The 14,732-nt window shown below is 49.2% G+C and overlaps 1 protein-coding gene across 6 annotated transcripts in view; it reads left to right on the top strand.

Annotated features, from left to right (window-relative positions):
- ehbp1 (EH domain binding protein 1) overlaps window positions 1-14,732 on the top strand; it is a 119,752-nt gene that overhangs the window by 53,853 nt on the left and 51,167 nt on the right. For all 6 annotated transcript variants that reach the window (XM_068567817.1, XM_068567813.1, XM_068567812.1 and 3 more), the window contains 5 exons: window positions 5,864-6,042; window positions 7,190-7,238; window positions 11,055-11,846; window positions 12,954-12,995; window positions 13,169-13,315. In XM_068567817.1, coding sequence (XP_068423918.1) covers window positions 5,864-6,042; window positions 7,190-7,238; window positions 11,055-11,846; window positions 12,954-12,995; window positions 13,169-13,315 — 1,209 coding nt within the window. The remainder of the gene's footprint in view (window positions 1-5,863; window positions 6,043-7,189; window positions 7,239-11,054; window positions 11,847-12,953; window positions 12,996-13,168; window positions 13,316-14,732) is intronic.

Raw genomic sequence — 14,732 nt, 5'->3', positions numbered from 1 at the left:
GTAAGACGGCGGCGGCGATCGTTCTCTCTCCCTCTCTCTCTCTTCCTCTCTCTCGTCTTTTTTCTTTTTTTTCTCCTCCCGAAAGCAAAGACGTCGGGACGCAGAAAGCCCAGATTAAAACAAATTGCTTGTTTTGATTGAAGGTGCAATTAAGTAATTGAGCGCGTTGATAGCTGGAGCTCAGCCAATCAGACGAGAGCTTCCAGCTGCCGGACGGACAGAACACTTAAGTGCCCCGACCTTTATCCTCTTAAATGAGAACAGGTATTAATGCTTTTCAAGTGTGTGTGTGTGTGTGTGTGTGTGTGTGTGTGTGTACATACATCCTGGATTAAAGCTCAGTGTTACTGTTAGCCTACTTTTTTTTCAAAACAGTATGTTCATGAGTTTTCTTTTTTTTCAGTATGCTTTAATTGTGTGCGTGTGTGTGTGTCTGTGTGTGTGCACATCCTGGATTAAAGCTCAGTGTTAGTTAGCCTACTTTTTTTTTTTCCTAAACCGTATGTCCATGAGTTTTCTTTTTTACTGTATGCTTCGTGTCTGTGTGTGTGTGTGTGTGTGTGTGTGTGTGTGTGTGCGTGTGTGTACTTCTGGATTAAAACTCAATGTTACTGTTAGCTTACTTTTTCTCCAAACAGTCCATGAGTTTTCTTTTTTACTGTATGCTCTGATCATATATATGTGTGTGTGTGTATGTACAGTATGTGTGCATTTCCACTGAAGTGTGTGTGTGTGTGTGTGTGTCTATAGGCTTTTTTCTTTTTTCTCTCGCCGTAGGCTCCTTGAGCGGATTACAAGTTTTAAAGAGTATGAGATTCAACACCTCCTCAAATCTGACACCCTGACGCCGCTTTGAAGCCCTGGAAGTGAGATCGGAGAGACGCCGAAGCTCTTTTCTCTGCACAGAGTCGTGGGTTTATGTCATTGGGTCGAGGCCCGTTAAGTTCCCATTGAAGCGTTTTCGCCCCAGAGGGAGAGACAAAGCTGCCACTTAAAGCGTCTCACTCGTGTCTCTTTCACCGCTCTGAAAGGCCGCTTGTAATGGCCGCCGCGCTCTTTATGGCCGCCCGGTGGTGTGTGACGCGACTCCCGTTTACGTTTGTGTGTTTACACCCGGACTTCGTCAGCCAGGTGTTGGGAAGACTCACAAATACACATAGAACAAGGCTGAAGAGGAAGTTTAACCGTTTAACTCCAACATACGCTGAAAGATGAGCGTCTAAAGCGCGTATGTATGTATGTTTTCTATGAATATGTGGAGGTTGTCCACAATATTACAGCAGTGAGATGGTGATGTGTATTGAGTATAAAGTAAACGGCAGCTTGGTTTCAGGCCCATTTGACAAGTCGGTTCTCTTTTATTTGTCAGTTTAAAGAGAAACCACAGGAAAAACATTCGTTAAGGAAAGTTGATTTGATCCAAAAAGTTACGTCCGGCCAGGAAATTCTTTGTCATCGAACACTTTTAAGACAATTAAATTAATTATATGAGCAAAAAAAGATTCTCCACAAAGACAAAAGCACTTTTAATCGTTTGTGTTGATGGAAATACATGAAAAATAAAGACTGATCGAGTAAGAAAAGACCAAAACCAAACTCATCCAACTCGATGAACGTTTCACGTCATAAAATACGACGAGCTTCATTTTAAAACCTAAATAAAAGCTTTAAATGCCAGAAGTGAGCGGGCTCATGAGTGTTGAGAGCGTGGATCTGGAGTTCCTCTAAAAGGAGTTTCACATCGCTTCGTGTTGGGGATATTCCCTCGCCGCAGAATTGTTCTTTTTCCTCTTAACACCCTTTTTTAGATCGACCATTTTTCTAATTTTCCATATCGCGGTTCATCCGCTCTCGCCCTCCATTCCAGAAGAAGAAGAAGAAAAACACATCGCTGACACCCAAAATCCTCCCGACGACGGGAACCTGGACGCTTCATTCCCGGGTTCCCTCCTATCTTGTCATTCGGGGGCATTGTAGTGAGCTTAACCTCCTTCTTTCTCTCTCACATCCCCTCCTCCTCCTTCCTCCTCCCTCCTCCTCTTCGTCTTCCATTTTTTTCTTCTTTCTTTGCCCCGTCGGATGTGTGTTGTTGACACCGAGGCATCAGGAATAATGGAATCTCTTGTCAGTGGCTTGTATTTCTTTCGCCCGGGCTGTTAGCGCCGTGTATAATAGCAGCCGAGGAGGAGGAAGAGGAGGAAGAGGAAGAGGGGAGGTTATGTGCCACTGATAGTAATGAAGGTTGCCTTTTCATTTTTTTTTAATATGGAATGTTTGTGGGCCGAGGCGATGCTCTCCGCTAATCCCACCCTCGAGCCGAGCTGGCTACACGGATGTGTCAGTGTTGCACGCACACGCACACACACACACACATCCGGTGACATTCACACAGACAGATAAAAGACACACACACACACATGTGCACACACCTTCCTTGAGGCAAGACAGCAAACTGTTTGATAAGTCCGGGTGCATTTCTGTTTCCTCATGAAAATTTCACTCCCCTCCTGCGTTCGTGTCTGAGGGGAAAAATTGCAGCCGCTTCCCCCGTTGAAGAAGAAGATACGGCGTTTGTTGAATATGGGATGGATCCGTGTGAGCGCCGTGCGTTTTATCTGTGGGAAAAAGAAAAAGAGGATTCAAGGGAGGAGGAATGATGTCAGTTTGGGTCTGATGACACCCGTACACGGGTTAAACAAACGTCTAACTAGCGCGCGACAAAGTTGAGCAAACACGTCTTCAGCTCCTCTTCGTCGGCAATTGAAGTTGCCGCGTTCATTTGTTGTCCGTGTTGATGGTTGTTGTGTGTCCAAAAAGACCTTTTCCATCTCCTGAAATTCAGTTATTACTTCATTGTTTCTTTAAACGGTAAAATATCATTCCGGAAACTCTGCGTTTTCCCTCTGGCTCATGTGGAGCTGCTTTCTGTCACTCAGGTGTGTACTTGTGTGTCTGTGTGTGTGTTTTCCTGCCGGCTAGGGTGCGGGGGTCTTCGGCACTGGAGTGTGCTGTGTGTGTCTAATTGCTTTAATAGCACCTGGTCTCTAATCCCAGGTAATTAGAGCGCTCAAATTAGACGGCTACTTTCAACCGTCACTTGAAGAAGCAGAAAGGGAGGAGGAGGAGGGGGGGAGGCCTGGAGGAAGACCACTTCGCTCTGAAAGTCCACACACACACACACAGTTTTACTGACACACACATAATTGTGGGCAAAAGCAGACAACCGGAGGAACAAGTTTGGTTCAGCGTGCCGAGAGGACGATGCGCTCGTGGACGTAAAATCCATCCAGGACTCCCGGTGTGAATACATTACGTGAGATTAGTCGTCGGCATATTAATGTACACATCCCCCCCCCCCCCTCGTACAGTGAGGACGCCCGTGTTGTAATCGTGTAATCGGCATCGTCTCACCCCCCCCTTCACCATCTCCTTCTTTTCCTTCTCGTCTGAGTGGCACGCAGGCGTCGCCGAGGCCGCCTGGAACGTGTCTGGAGAAGCTGTGGGGAAAAGGTTAAGGCCCACTTTTAACAGATGAGCCGGAAATGTCAAGTGTCCGCCCCTCGGGCTCGAGCCACCGTCCCCACCCTCCCTCCCCTGTTCGGAGACGGCCTGCGTGACACACACACACACACACACAGGTACAAAGGTTAGCAGTTGCTATTAGAGGCGGCCTCCGGGCTCTTTCATCTGATTCGGTGCTCCGGGTTTTTTCTCTCGGTCACAGGTTAAACCGCAACAATGGAGGAGGAGCGAGCGGCGTCCGGGGGCTTCACGGCTTCTCTCTTCTTCTTTTTTTTTTGTGTGTGTGTGTGTTTCTGTCTGTTTACTCCACAAACTAATTCAAAAACCCGTCGACGGCGAGTGCAACCCAAAGTCTGAAGGGTTCATCTAAGCGACGGCATTTTAAACGCATCGGTTTCAAGAACTTTTTGACATTTTTCAAATCAAGCAAAGTCACTTGTTTGTCTTCTACGTCTCTGATCAACCTCCAGGACTCTCACTCTCTCTCTCTCTCTCTCTCTCTCTCTCTCTCTCTCTCTCTCTCTCTCTCTCTCTCTCTCTCCTCTCCTCTCCTCCCCTCTCTTTCTCTCTCTCTCTCTCTCTCCTCTCCTCTCCTCTCCTCCCCTCTCTTCTCTCTCTCTCTCTCTCTCTCTCTCTCTCTCTCTCTCTCTCTCTCTCTCTCTCTCTCTCCTCTCCTCCCCTCTCTTTCTCTCTCTTTCTCTCTCCCCTCTCTTTCTCTCTCTCTTCTCTCTCCTCTCTCTCTCTCTCTCTCTCTCCTCTCCTCTCCTCTCCTCCCCTCTCTTTCTCTCTCTTTCTCTCTCCCCTCTCTTTCTCTCTCTCTTCTCTCTCCTCTCTCTCTCCGCTCTCTCTCTCTCTCTCTCTGGGTCCTGCAGTAGCGGCGAGCCGCCAACAGAGGGGGTCGGTCGGCCACCGCAGACTCTCATCCTCCCGCCGGGTGTCTTTCCTCTTCTTTTTCCTTCCTTCAAACAACTGGTTTAGCTCGTTCCGGTGGTCAATATCAGGTTGAGAGAACCGAACGTCTCTTCATTCACTCCTCGCCGCTGAAAGGTTAAGTAAAGGTTCGACTCGCAGATCAAACAGAGCGAGCGATGACTGAGCGGCTGTCGTCTCTGGCAACACTACGAGAAACTAAACGCACATTCATGTGTTCAGTCGTGTGTCGTTCAGGGATCGTGACTGTAACAAAGCTGCAGTTCTTTTCCTGTAAATGTGCTTTTTAAACTGTCATGTGATTAAAAACCGGCCTTATTAGTCGCACATTAGTGTCACTGAGTTGCACATTAATAGAAATACTTGAACACATTTCATAGTGTTGTTTTTATCGCTGGCCTCTCGCTCCATGACCTGATTTTAGAGGGACGGCGTCATCAGAACGGCGGCGTCGGTTCTGCCGGCGCCAACAGAACCGACACTGCCGAGGATTTTGTGTGATTTTGGCGTCCAGCGGAGGAAACGGCTCCTGATGGAGAAACGCTTTCCAAACCCGCAGATAAGACTTCAAACGGCGCGGCGGCTAATTAATACGATGTTAACATTATCCACGGTCACACGGCGCTTTGTGCACGACCCTCCATTAGTGTGTGTGTGTGTGTGTGTGTGTGTGTGTGTGTGTGTGTGTGTGTGTGTGTGTGTGTGTGTGTGTGTGTGTTAGCTGGTGGATGAGTGGAGCTTTTGTTAAGTACAACATTTTTTATCAAATAACAAAAATAGGCTCTGATGTGGAGGAAAGAAAAGAGAGAAGGCTTTTGTGCAGAGTAATAATAGTTTGGAGAACGTGTGTGTTTGGGTTCTTTATACGGTCATGGAGAACCTGGAAAAGTCCTTGAAAAAAATGTCATCCCCAAAAAGTAGTAAAAGTCGTGTAAATGTGTTGTGTTCATGACGTTCATTTAGTTATAAATAATGAATCTGCTTCTAAAAGAAAGAGGCTCAAAATATCAGCAGCATCCATACAGGCATCTATATAAATGTTTATTATTTTAATCAAACTATTGTCTCTCATTCATTTGAGTCATTTAAGGTTTACTGTATGCTTTGAATCCTCATTGTTAGTTTAAATACTACATTTTATCACTTTTTACTGTTCACACACACATTTCACACAATGTTTGATCATGGACATTTGGTTTAAAGTCATGAAAATTTGATTTAAAGTCATGAAAATGTGGTTAGAAGATATGGAAATTTTGGAAAAAGTAATGGAAATCCACTGGTCAAAATGTGTATGAACCCTGTTTATTTGTATTTCTAACACACTCTTATTTATCAACAAGTGATATCGATGCAACTCTAAACTTTTGTCTTCTTCCCCCTCTTTGCCCCCCCCCCCCCCCCCTTGCAGCCCAGCCCCGTCCCGAGCCCGGTTCTGGGCGGGAAGCCCAACGCCAGCCAGTCTCTGCTGGTCTGGTGCCGCGAGGTCACCAAGAACTACCGCGGCGTGAAGATCACCAACTTCACCACCTCGTGGAGGAACGGCCTGGCCTTCTGCGCGCTGCTGCACCACTTCAGACCCGACACGATGTACGGAAACGCACAAAACACTCGCACAACACCGGGGGAGGAGGGGGGGTTAAGACCTTGGAGTCTACGATGGGTGGAGTCTGAGCATCAAGCCGATCACGTCATTAGAGATGCACAGGAACCAAAACAACTCGTGTCACTCGCTACTCGATGTGCACACTTGTTCAACACAGGTGTGTAGAAGTTCTACACACTAATTCAACACACCCACATGTGTGTAGAACTAATTCAACACTCCTGCTCATCCTAGTTGTTGACCTTGTTAACTGCCAATCTGGCAGCAGGAGAGCTAGCTAACGTTAGCCGTTAGCAGCCGGTGGGCCGCACACCAAGCTAACCGCTAACGCTAGTGGAGGTTACCTGTCATTATGATGCGTTCAAGCTCTAGTCGGTAAAACATGAGCACTGAAAGAAGGTAAATCATAAAGATTTGAGTCTTGAAGAATTCAGTTTTTGGTGATAAAGTTTACGTTTTCACGATATGAAATAGATTTTATAGACGTTTATTTATTTTAACGCACTGTTGTTTCCTCTTCAGGTGAGTTGGGATCATATTAGTGCACTTAGTGTGTCATCGTGTGGAGTCCTTGTGTCCATCAGCACTGTCTTTGTGTGTGATTCACAGTTGTGTACACACTTAAACACACAGGACCCAGCCTGTCATTTACTCATTTCAATACACCGTTGTTACATGTTTGCCGCCACCACTTACCTCGTGGTTCTTGTGGGCGCGCGGTTATTAGTGTGTGTGTGTGTGTGTGTGTGTGAGATTCCTTAAATGCTTAGTCTTTAATGTGTGTATTTAACACTTTAAAAGTACCACATGTGGAAAAAAATAACCTGCAGCCATCGAAAGAGCAGACATGAAGATAATTTATCTGAACCACACTTTGTGTGTGTGTGTGTGTGTGTGTGTGTGTGTGTGTGTGTGTGTCTTTGCACTCCGGTGTGTTATTTTTACATATTTTCCACTCTATTAGTTTTGTTGATTGCACTGCTATGAAATTGCATGTTACAGTTCTAATGCCATTACATGTGACGCATATTTAAACGCACCTCTTTTCCCCCCTGCTATCTCTCTCTCTCTCTCTCTCTCTCTCTCTCTCTCTCTCTCCCTCTCTCTCTCCATCCCCACTGTGTCTTCCAGAGACTACAAGTCGCTCAATCCTCAGGATATTAAAGAAAACAACAAGAAGGTAAGAGGCGGCCACCGCTGGGCCCTTCACAGATCATCTGCCGTTAATCCGTGTGGACGTGGCTCGTTTGCGAAGGCTGGAAAACACGCGTGACGTGTTCGTTATAATGACACCCCCCCTCCCGCTGTGACGCTGTAACTTAGTCACCTGGCAGAGGTGAGATGCTATCTCGTAGCCACGCTGCCAGCTCGGAGCTTACTGAGTGTGTGTACAATATCAGCATATTCACTTTTTGCTTGTGAACTGTAATCCACGTCCTCCCTCTCTTGAGCAACATAACCGCGTTCGCTTCCTGCAGCTCGCCGTCGCCCCGATGTGATGTCATCGTATCTGCACATTCACAGTTTTTGCACACACTTCCCCTCTGATCCCCTCCGGCTCTCCTCGCGCACATTTTTACTACACACGCGTGTCCACATCCCCTCTTCGCCCCCCCGAGGGCTACACAGAACGATATGCGTCGGGTCCCCGCAGCTTGATTTCCTCTCCTCACACACACACACACACACACACACACACACACACACACACACACACACACACACACACACACACACACACACACACACACACACACTCGGGCTCTGCGATAACCTCTGGTGGCCCTGTTAGGCATGAATGCTACCCTGTTGACAATAACCCACAGTGGAGGGAGAGAGGCAGAGAAGCAATCCCATATCTAGCCCGACTGCCCCTCGCCTCCAGGTGCTCAAGTAGCCCTGAAGAAATTGGCGAGATAGAAGTAATGCGGCAATGTGCCGGCGAGGCCGATAGCCGCTGAATAGCTGAACCCGGCTCCTCTGTGGAGATCCACCGCGGCAGCTCGTGTACGTTTAGTCCGAGACGAGACGCCGCCAGAAGGTCGATATCGGACGCCTCTCAGTGCTCATGCACCGAGGATACAGGTGTGTGTGTGTGTGTGTGTGTGTGTGTGTGTGTGTGTGGAAGGAGCATTGGGAGTATGACAAACAAAGTTATAGCCGGTAAACGCTGAATGTGGAGAAGTTTTCCTTCATCCGACGAATTGAAAATGTCCTTAAAAGTTGGCTTTATGTCATCAGTGTTTCTTTTTTACTCAATTTACACACTTTAAATTAAATAAAGGTGTTTTTATCCTGTTTGCTTTCACCAAGACGCAAAACAATCTATGAAATGTCCCCGTCACTTGTTTGGACAAATAGAAAGATTTATGTTTAGTGAAATATTAAAAATAAAAAGGATGCTGGCATCAGACAAACGCCTTCAACCCGTTAAACTGTGGAAACAATTTAGTCTCCAGACCTGCTTTTCCCTCTTTAAGTCGTCGTAGGAACCCCACATTAATTCCAATACTTGTTTATTGTATGTATTTGTTCAGCAAAGTACAAAAAAAACACCTTTAAAAGATATTTGATGGTAACTATGAACATCCCGCATGATATGAGCCAGAAAAACTGTGTCGTTCGGTTCAAAAATGAAAAAATATTACGTAATTTATGCCAAAAGATTGTCTGAATGGGGCATGCTGGGACTTAAAATGGGCGCGGGAGGATTTCAGAGCATGGTTTCCAAAAGGTTAAAGACTGCGCGGCGCGTTCGGCCAATCAGGGTTCCCCTCTGCGACCGCTCTCCTCAACGTGCTCGCGGTCGGCCCACACGCAGCGCTTGTGGACGCGAATGAAACGGAGGCGTCGCACTTCGGTGTCGTCGTCGTGTATCAGGAGAGGGAAAATTACAGGACGGGGAAGAGGGGGAAAAAAAAAAAGACAAGAGCAAGAAATTCATGCATGAAAGACGGCGATGAAAAGAGACTTCTTTCTTTCTCCCCTCGAGATGCCGTGTGGCGATGCTTCACCAGGAGTTATTAGAATTGATTGAATCGGTGGGAATGGAAACGACGACTATCTCTGGCTTCTTCACGGCCGGCTGGCGGACGAGGCCCCGCCTCCTCTGGCGGCCGGTCTGTGGGGAGTGATTGCAATGAGCCAGACTGTGCTGAATTATGACAGATAAGGACAATCAATATTGAGGGAGGGGGAGGGGAGGGGGGGGGGGGGGGGGGGAGAAGTGAATATTCAGAACACTTACAGCCTTTTGAAATGATCCATTATCAGTGTGTGTGTGCATGTGTGTGTGTCCACATGTTCATTTGGTTGTTTGAGGAGTTTGCATGTTGAGATCCGTCTTGTCTGGTGTGTGTGTGTGTGTGTGTGTGTACATACATGTGCGTGTGTGTGTTTGCGTGTGTAATGAGGCCAAGGAGAAGTCATTTGTCATGCCATCTGATAGTGTAGCACCGAGCTAAAGCTCCCTGAGCACAACCGAGAGGGGAGGGGGAGGGGGGCGGGGCAACGTTGATGATTGACAACGATAGATAGCTGTCAATCACCGCGAGTGGAGGGAGGAGGAGGGGCGGCGGCTCCGGGGGGGATACGTGATCTTATTGGACGTAAATGTTTGCTTCATTCTCAGGAGAGAGAATGCAGCTTCAACACATGAAGCATTGACTTCTATACAACCAGAGGAGTCTATACAACCAGAGGAGCAGCCCCCTGGTGGTCAGGAGAGAGAATGCAGCTTTAACACATGAAGCATTGACTTCTATACAACCAGAGGAGTCTATACAACCAGAGGAGCAGCCCCCTGGTGGTCAGGAGAGAGAATGCAGCTTTAACACATGAAGCATTGACTTCTATTCTGAATTCCTGTTAGAAACCCAATCAGTTCTTCTTATTCTCGTTCTCTCTTTTATCTCTTGTTTCTCTTCCAGGAGGAGAAGAACTTAAACGAGCTCTCTGAAGGAGAACTCCTCTCTGTTCTCCTTCTCTCTTCTCGTCGTTTCTTTCTTCCACAAACACGTATACATCAAGAGGAAGAGACAAAAGAGGAGAGTGAAACAGACCCTCCCGTCACAAAAGACGTCATAATTGATTGTAAATGGAGGAACATCTCTCCGCTAAACCTCCTCTTCATTCTCCTCTACTGCATGCTGGGACTTAAAATTGGCGCGTGAGGGTTTTCGAACTATATGAACGGACGCCTCCTGGAGACGGGAGTTGAAGAAGAAGCTCTCAGATGTTTTGGATGAAATTAAATCAATGAAAAAGATCGTACACGCTCAATAGATACGTAAAAAGGAAAGAAAATGTGTGTTTTGGGGGGAAAACAGTAAGCGAGGCTCTTCAAAACGATCCCTTCGGGGAAAATAAAGGTTAAAAACACACAAAGTCGGAGAGATTTGATGGACTGAGAAGATCCACGGAGGCAGTGAAACAAACGAGCGGCGCCGCAGGTCTGAATTAGATCAACACCATCAAGCAGCCCAGATACAAGCTGCGATACCTGGGACAGACGCTGTGTGTGTGTGTGTGTGTGTGTGTGTGTGTGTGTGTGTGTGTGTGTGTGTGTGTGTGTTAATCTATTTATTTACCTGTCATTGGCTGCGATAATGGTTTTCATCCCTTCTCCCTCTGTCTCAGTCTATCAGGTGATGGGGGATTGGAGGTTGTTTTTTTTTTTTTCGCGTGTCGCTTGATAATCAAACCTGTATTTTCTCATCAGACTCTAATCAGACCAATTACACGCGTGACGGAGAGCGTGGGCAGGTTGATGTAGGGGAGCGATAAGGACACACACACACACACACACTTTGGGATTAAGCGCTCTGTCTTGGGGTATCTGTGTCTCTTATCGGGGACAACCATCCCTGACATGACCTGTCAGCAGTCATGCCAAAGGTGTCTCTCACTCACATGCAATGCACCAGATGCACCCTGGGATTGAATAAAGAAACGGACATTTTTTGTGTGTTTTTTTTTGTGTGCGTTTCTTTCCCAGGCTTACGACGTCTTCGCCAACCTGGGCATCTCCCGCCTGCTGGAGCCGTCGGACATGGTGCTGCTGGCCATCCCCGACAAGCTGACGGTGATGACCTACCTGTACCAGATCCGGGCGCACTTCTCCGGCGAGGAGCTGAACGTGGTGCAGATCGAGGCCAACAGCAGCCGCAGCACCTACAAGGTGGGCGACTTCGAGACGGACACCAACGCCTCCATCGGCCAGGACAAGTTCTACGCCGAGCTCAACGACGTGCCGCACCGGCAGCCCAACGCCGAGGCCGACGAGGCCGCCGCCGCCGTCGGGGGCGAGTCTAACGGCACCGAGGACGACGAGCCGGCGGAGAAGCCAGCTCGGAAGGTCGAAGCGGGAGCGGCCGAACCTTCGCGGTCCTCCCCGCCCGTCCCGTCGCCACGCACGGCGTTACCCGCCACCACGGTGGTGCAGACGGACTCCGCCCGCTCCGAGGACAGAGCGACGCTGCTCAAAGCCAACACGCTGGACCTCAGCGAGCTGCCCCAGATGGCGGCGGAGAGGGAGAGGGAGCGGCAGCGGAGGGAGGAGCCAGGAGAGGACGGCGGCGGCGGCCACCGCGAGGGGAGCGCCGACCCGGGGTCGCCGCCCTCCACCAGGAGAGCGGCCTCGCCGCCGCACCACAAGCTGGGCTTCTCCTACAACCGGGACGCCGACCTCATCAAGAAGAAGAGGGCCGGCCTGCGCCACTCCGAGTCTGAGCCCGCCTCCGAAACCAGCGACCCGCCGGTCAACCACGCAGACACGCCGCCCAAACAGGTAGAAACGACACACAGCGCTGCCGTAGAAGTTTTGACGCGTCCTTCGAGGGTCGGCCAGCGACACGTTAAACCGCCTCGCAGCTAATTACAGAGTCCTGAACCTTAAACAACGTTTACACCGATTCACGTCTCGCTACTTAAATCGAGTATTAACATTCTGACGGCGTTTTACCTGCACGGATCCCCTCCCCCCCTCACCGGCTTCTTCCACCTCTGCATCCGTCATAAGACAGAAGCCCCCCCCCCCCACACCCTCCACCCGCCCTGCGGCGCTTTCGCTAAGCTTCAAATCACGACCTCGCCGCCGCCGCTGCTGCAGAGGATGACCGCACCGAAAAAACATCCCCCCGCCTCAGCGTCAGATGTTTGTCGAGGCCGCGGTGGCGCCCACGAGAAACCCCCTTTTTTTTTCTTGCTTTTTTGACATTTCATTATATTTTTCATTATATTTCTCATCCCTTCAGTTGATGGCAGTCGGCGCCGCGACCGCTCAGGCGTAGCGACGCTCTGCGCGCACACACACCCCATCTCGACACACACACACACACACACACACACACACACACACGTACGCTGAATACAATGCTGCCTGCGCAGGTTAACCCCAGATTACCGCTTCCTGTTTACAAGTCGGGGAAAAAAAGGTCACGGGGCAGCGGGTGGGGCGAGAGGAAGAGGAGGAGGAGGAGGGTGTGTGTTATGACAGCTATGACACCCGTTTTTTTTTGTTTTTTTTGATCCTCTGTTATCAAGTTAGCGGGACGCATCCTCGCCTGCACGCGGGCCAGATTTGACTCGTTGAAAGGATCAACGTGGCGTCGTGACGCCGCTCAGATGTAAACGCTCCGCTTGCCCTCTTTCGCACCTCGCGGTTATAATACAGACGGGATTACCGGGCAGATAAAATGCTAAGCCAGGTGTGTGTGTTTTTGCTTTCTTGTCAAAGCCGTCACGCTCTCCACACCGCTGGACCCCGGCGGGGCTGCAGGCCGGACCCACAGAGTTCCTTCTCCTCCACCTGCACAAGCAGGACGGGTTAATTAAACTCATGTAGAAACTACATGAGTTCTCTGTCGTTGATGTCGTGTTTTCCTCTTCCCAAAAGGAGCCGACGCCTCCTCCCGTGTCGAGTCCGCCTGCTGAGAAGGTGAGTCCAGAGCAGCATCTCCGTGTTCATGTTACACAGAACTCATCACACGCGTGTTTAACTAAATAAAGTTCGCCAAAAGTATATTAAAGTGCACAGAAACACAAGTGTTTTCACGTGAGACTCGGCGTGATAATTAATGAGCTCCTCTTGCGTCTCCTCGCCGCACGCAGAAGGCGATGTCCCGCCAGGAGGAGTTGAAGGAGAGGGCGCGCCTCCTGCTGGAGCAGGCGCGCCGCGACGCCGCCGTGAAGGCCGGCAGCAAGAACCTCCCCAACTCCGCCGCCGCCGCGCCCAGCAGAGCCACGGGCGTCTGCGACGTAAGTCCAACGTGTGTTGTGTGTGTGTGTGTGTGTGTGTGTGTGTGTGTGTGTGTGAAGGACGTAGTCGTGTGGTCGTGCCCCTCTGAATTTGTGTAACTTGGATCACGTGTCTGTCATGAACACTTGACTGATGATGATGATAATAATGCGTTTAATTTGTAGCGCAAAGAATCTGAGCTCCAATTTATAGAAAAACAGATAAAAACATAATTATATTATTATTTATAGCTCACAATGACTCGACAAAGTTGAATAAAACTATTTTTACGTCTCCAATTGAACGCTTTAGAAACAGGAAGTCTTTGAAAATCTTCATTTGAGTAAATTTTCAGTTTATTTTCATGATTGACTGGTTTCTTTAGTGCGAGATACGAGTTTACAGACGATAACGCTCCCTCCTCGTCATCGTGGAGGTTATTCTCCGCCCTTTTTGTTCCTTTCCGGCTCCACCTGCAGTCTGTTCACGCCTCTTCAGACGCACTCGTTGTCTCTTCTGGGTCCTCACAGATCATTTTGTGTGTTCGCCGTTTGGGGAACAATGCAGAGAACAGAGAGCATAAACTCCACCCGTCTAATCAAAGCGCCGGTAAAGGTCAGAGGTTAAAGGTTAGCAGTTAAAGCGTTCGGGCTGTGTGTGTGTGAGCCGTCCGGCCTCTGCAGCTAACGGAGCGACCGGCAGCCTCTTCAGCGGCTCCTCGCCGTCACTTCCACGCCTCTCCCGCCCCGTCTCATCCTCTGGCAGTCGTCCACTTTGTTGAACGAGGCTTTGAGACTTTTTTTTCCTCCCCTGATGAACTCCCCCTCGCTCAGACTCTCAACCTTCCAACATGTCGGAGAGGAACGCGAGGACGGACTCCTTCCTCTCCGCTCCTTCAGTTCGGGTCGTCTCGACTCGGCACAATTTGACGACATCACGACCGAATTTGCTTCCCCCTGAACACTGAGGGGAAACGTCGTCCACACACACACACACACACACACACACACACACACACCTGTCAGCAAAAGTACATTCGTGCCCGGGAATCGCTGTTCCGAAGCAAACTAGACTAGAGAAGACGTGAGTGAAATTGCCAGCTCTGAACCGAGCACGCTCCACTGAACATAATATACTGTGTGTGTGTGTGTGTGTGTGTGTGTGGGGGGGGGGGGGGGGGGGTACTGATGGACCAGGACTTACCCTGGGAAAGCACCGTGTTCAAATCCTCAGCGACGCCCCCCCCCCCCCGAACGTTCCAGAGAAAAGGGAACTTGTGAGAATCGTGACGGCGGATTTGAGGGTGCAAAAATGAAATAAATACTCTTTGGTAATGAAATATCTAAAAGGCAGCAGCCGTGTGCCCCCCCTCGCTTTCTGCCGCCTGAATCCTTAAAGAGGTATATGCCCTTGAATTAGATGCTTTTTACACTGTGT

This window comes from Clinocottus analis, unplaced genomic scaffold, assembly GCF_023055335.1.
Source record: "Clinocottus analis isolate CAN_PGR_092001 unplaced genomic scaffold, fCliAna1.0.p SCAF_8, whole genome shotgun sequence".
Taxonomy (NCBI): domain Eukaryota; kingdom Metazoa; phylum Chordata; class Actinopteri; order Perciformes; family Cottidae; genus Clinocottus; species Clinocottus analis.
The sequence above is the reverse complement of the archived record's forward strand: the minus strand, read 5'-3'. Positions and strand labels throughout refer to the sequence as shown.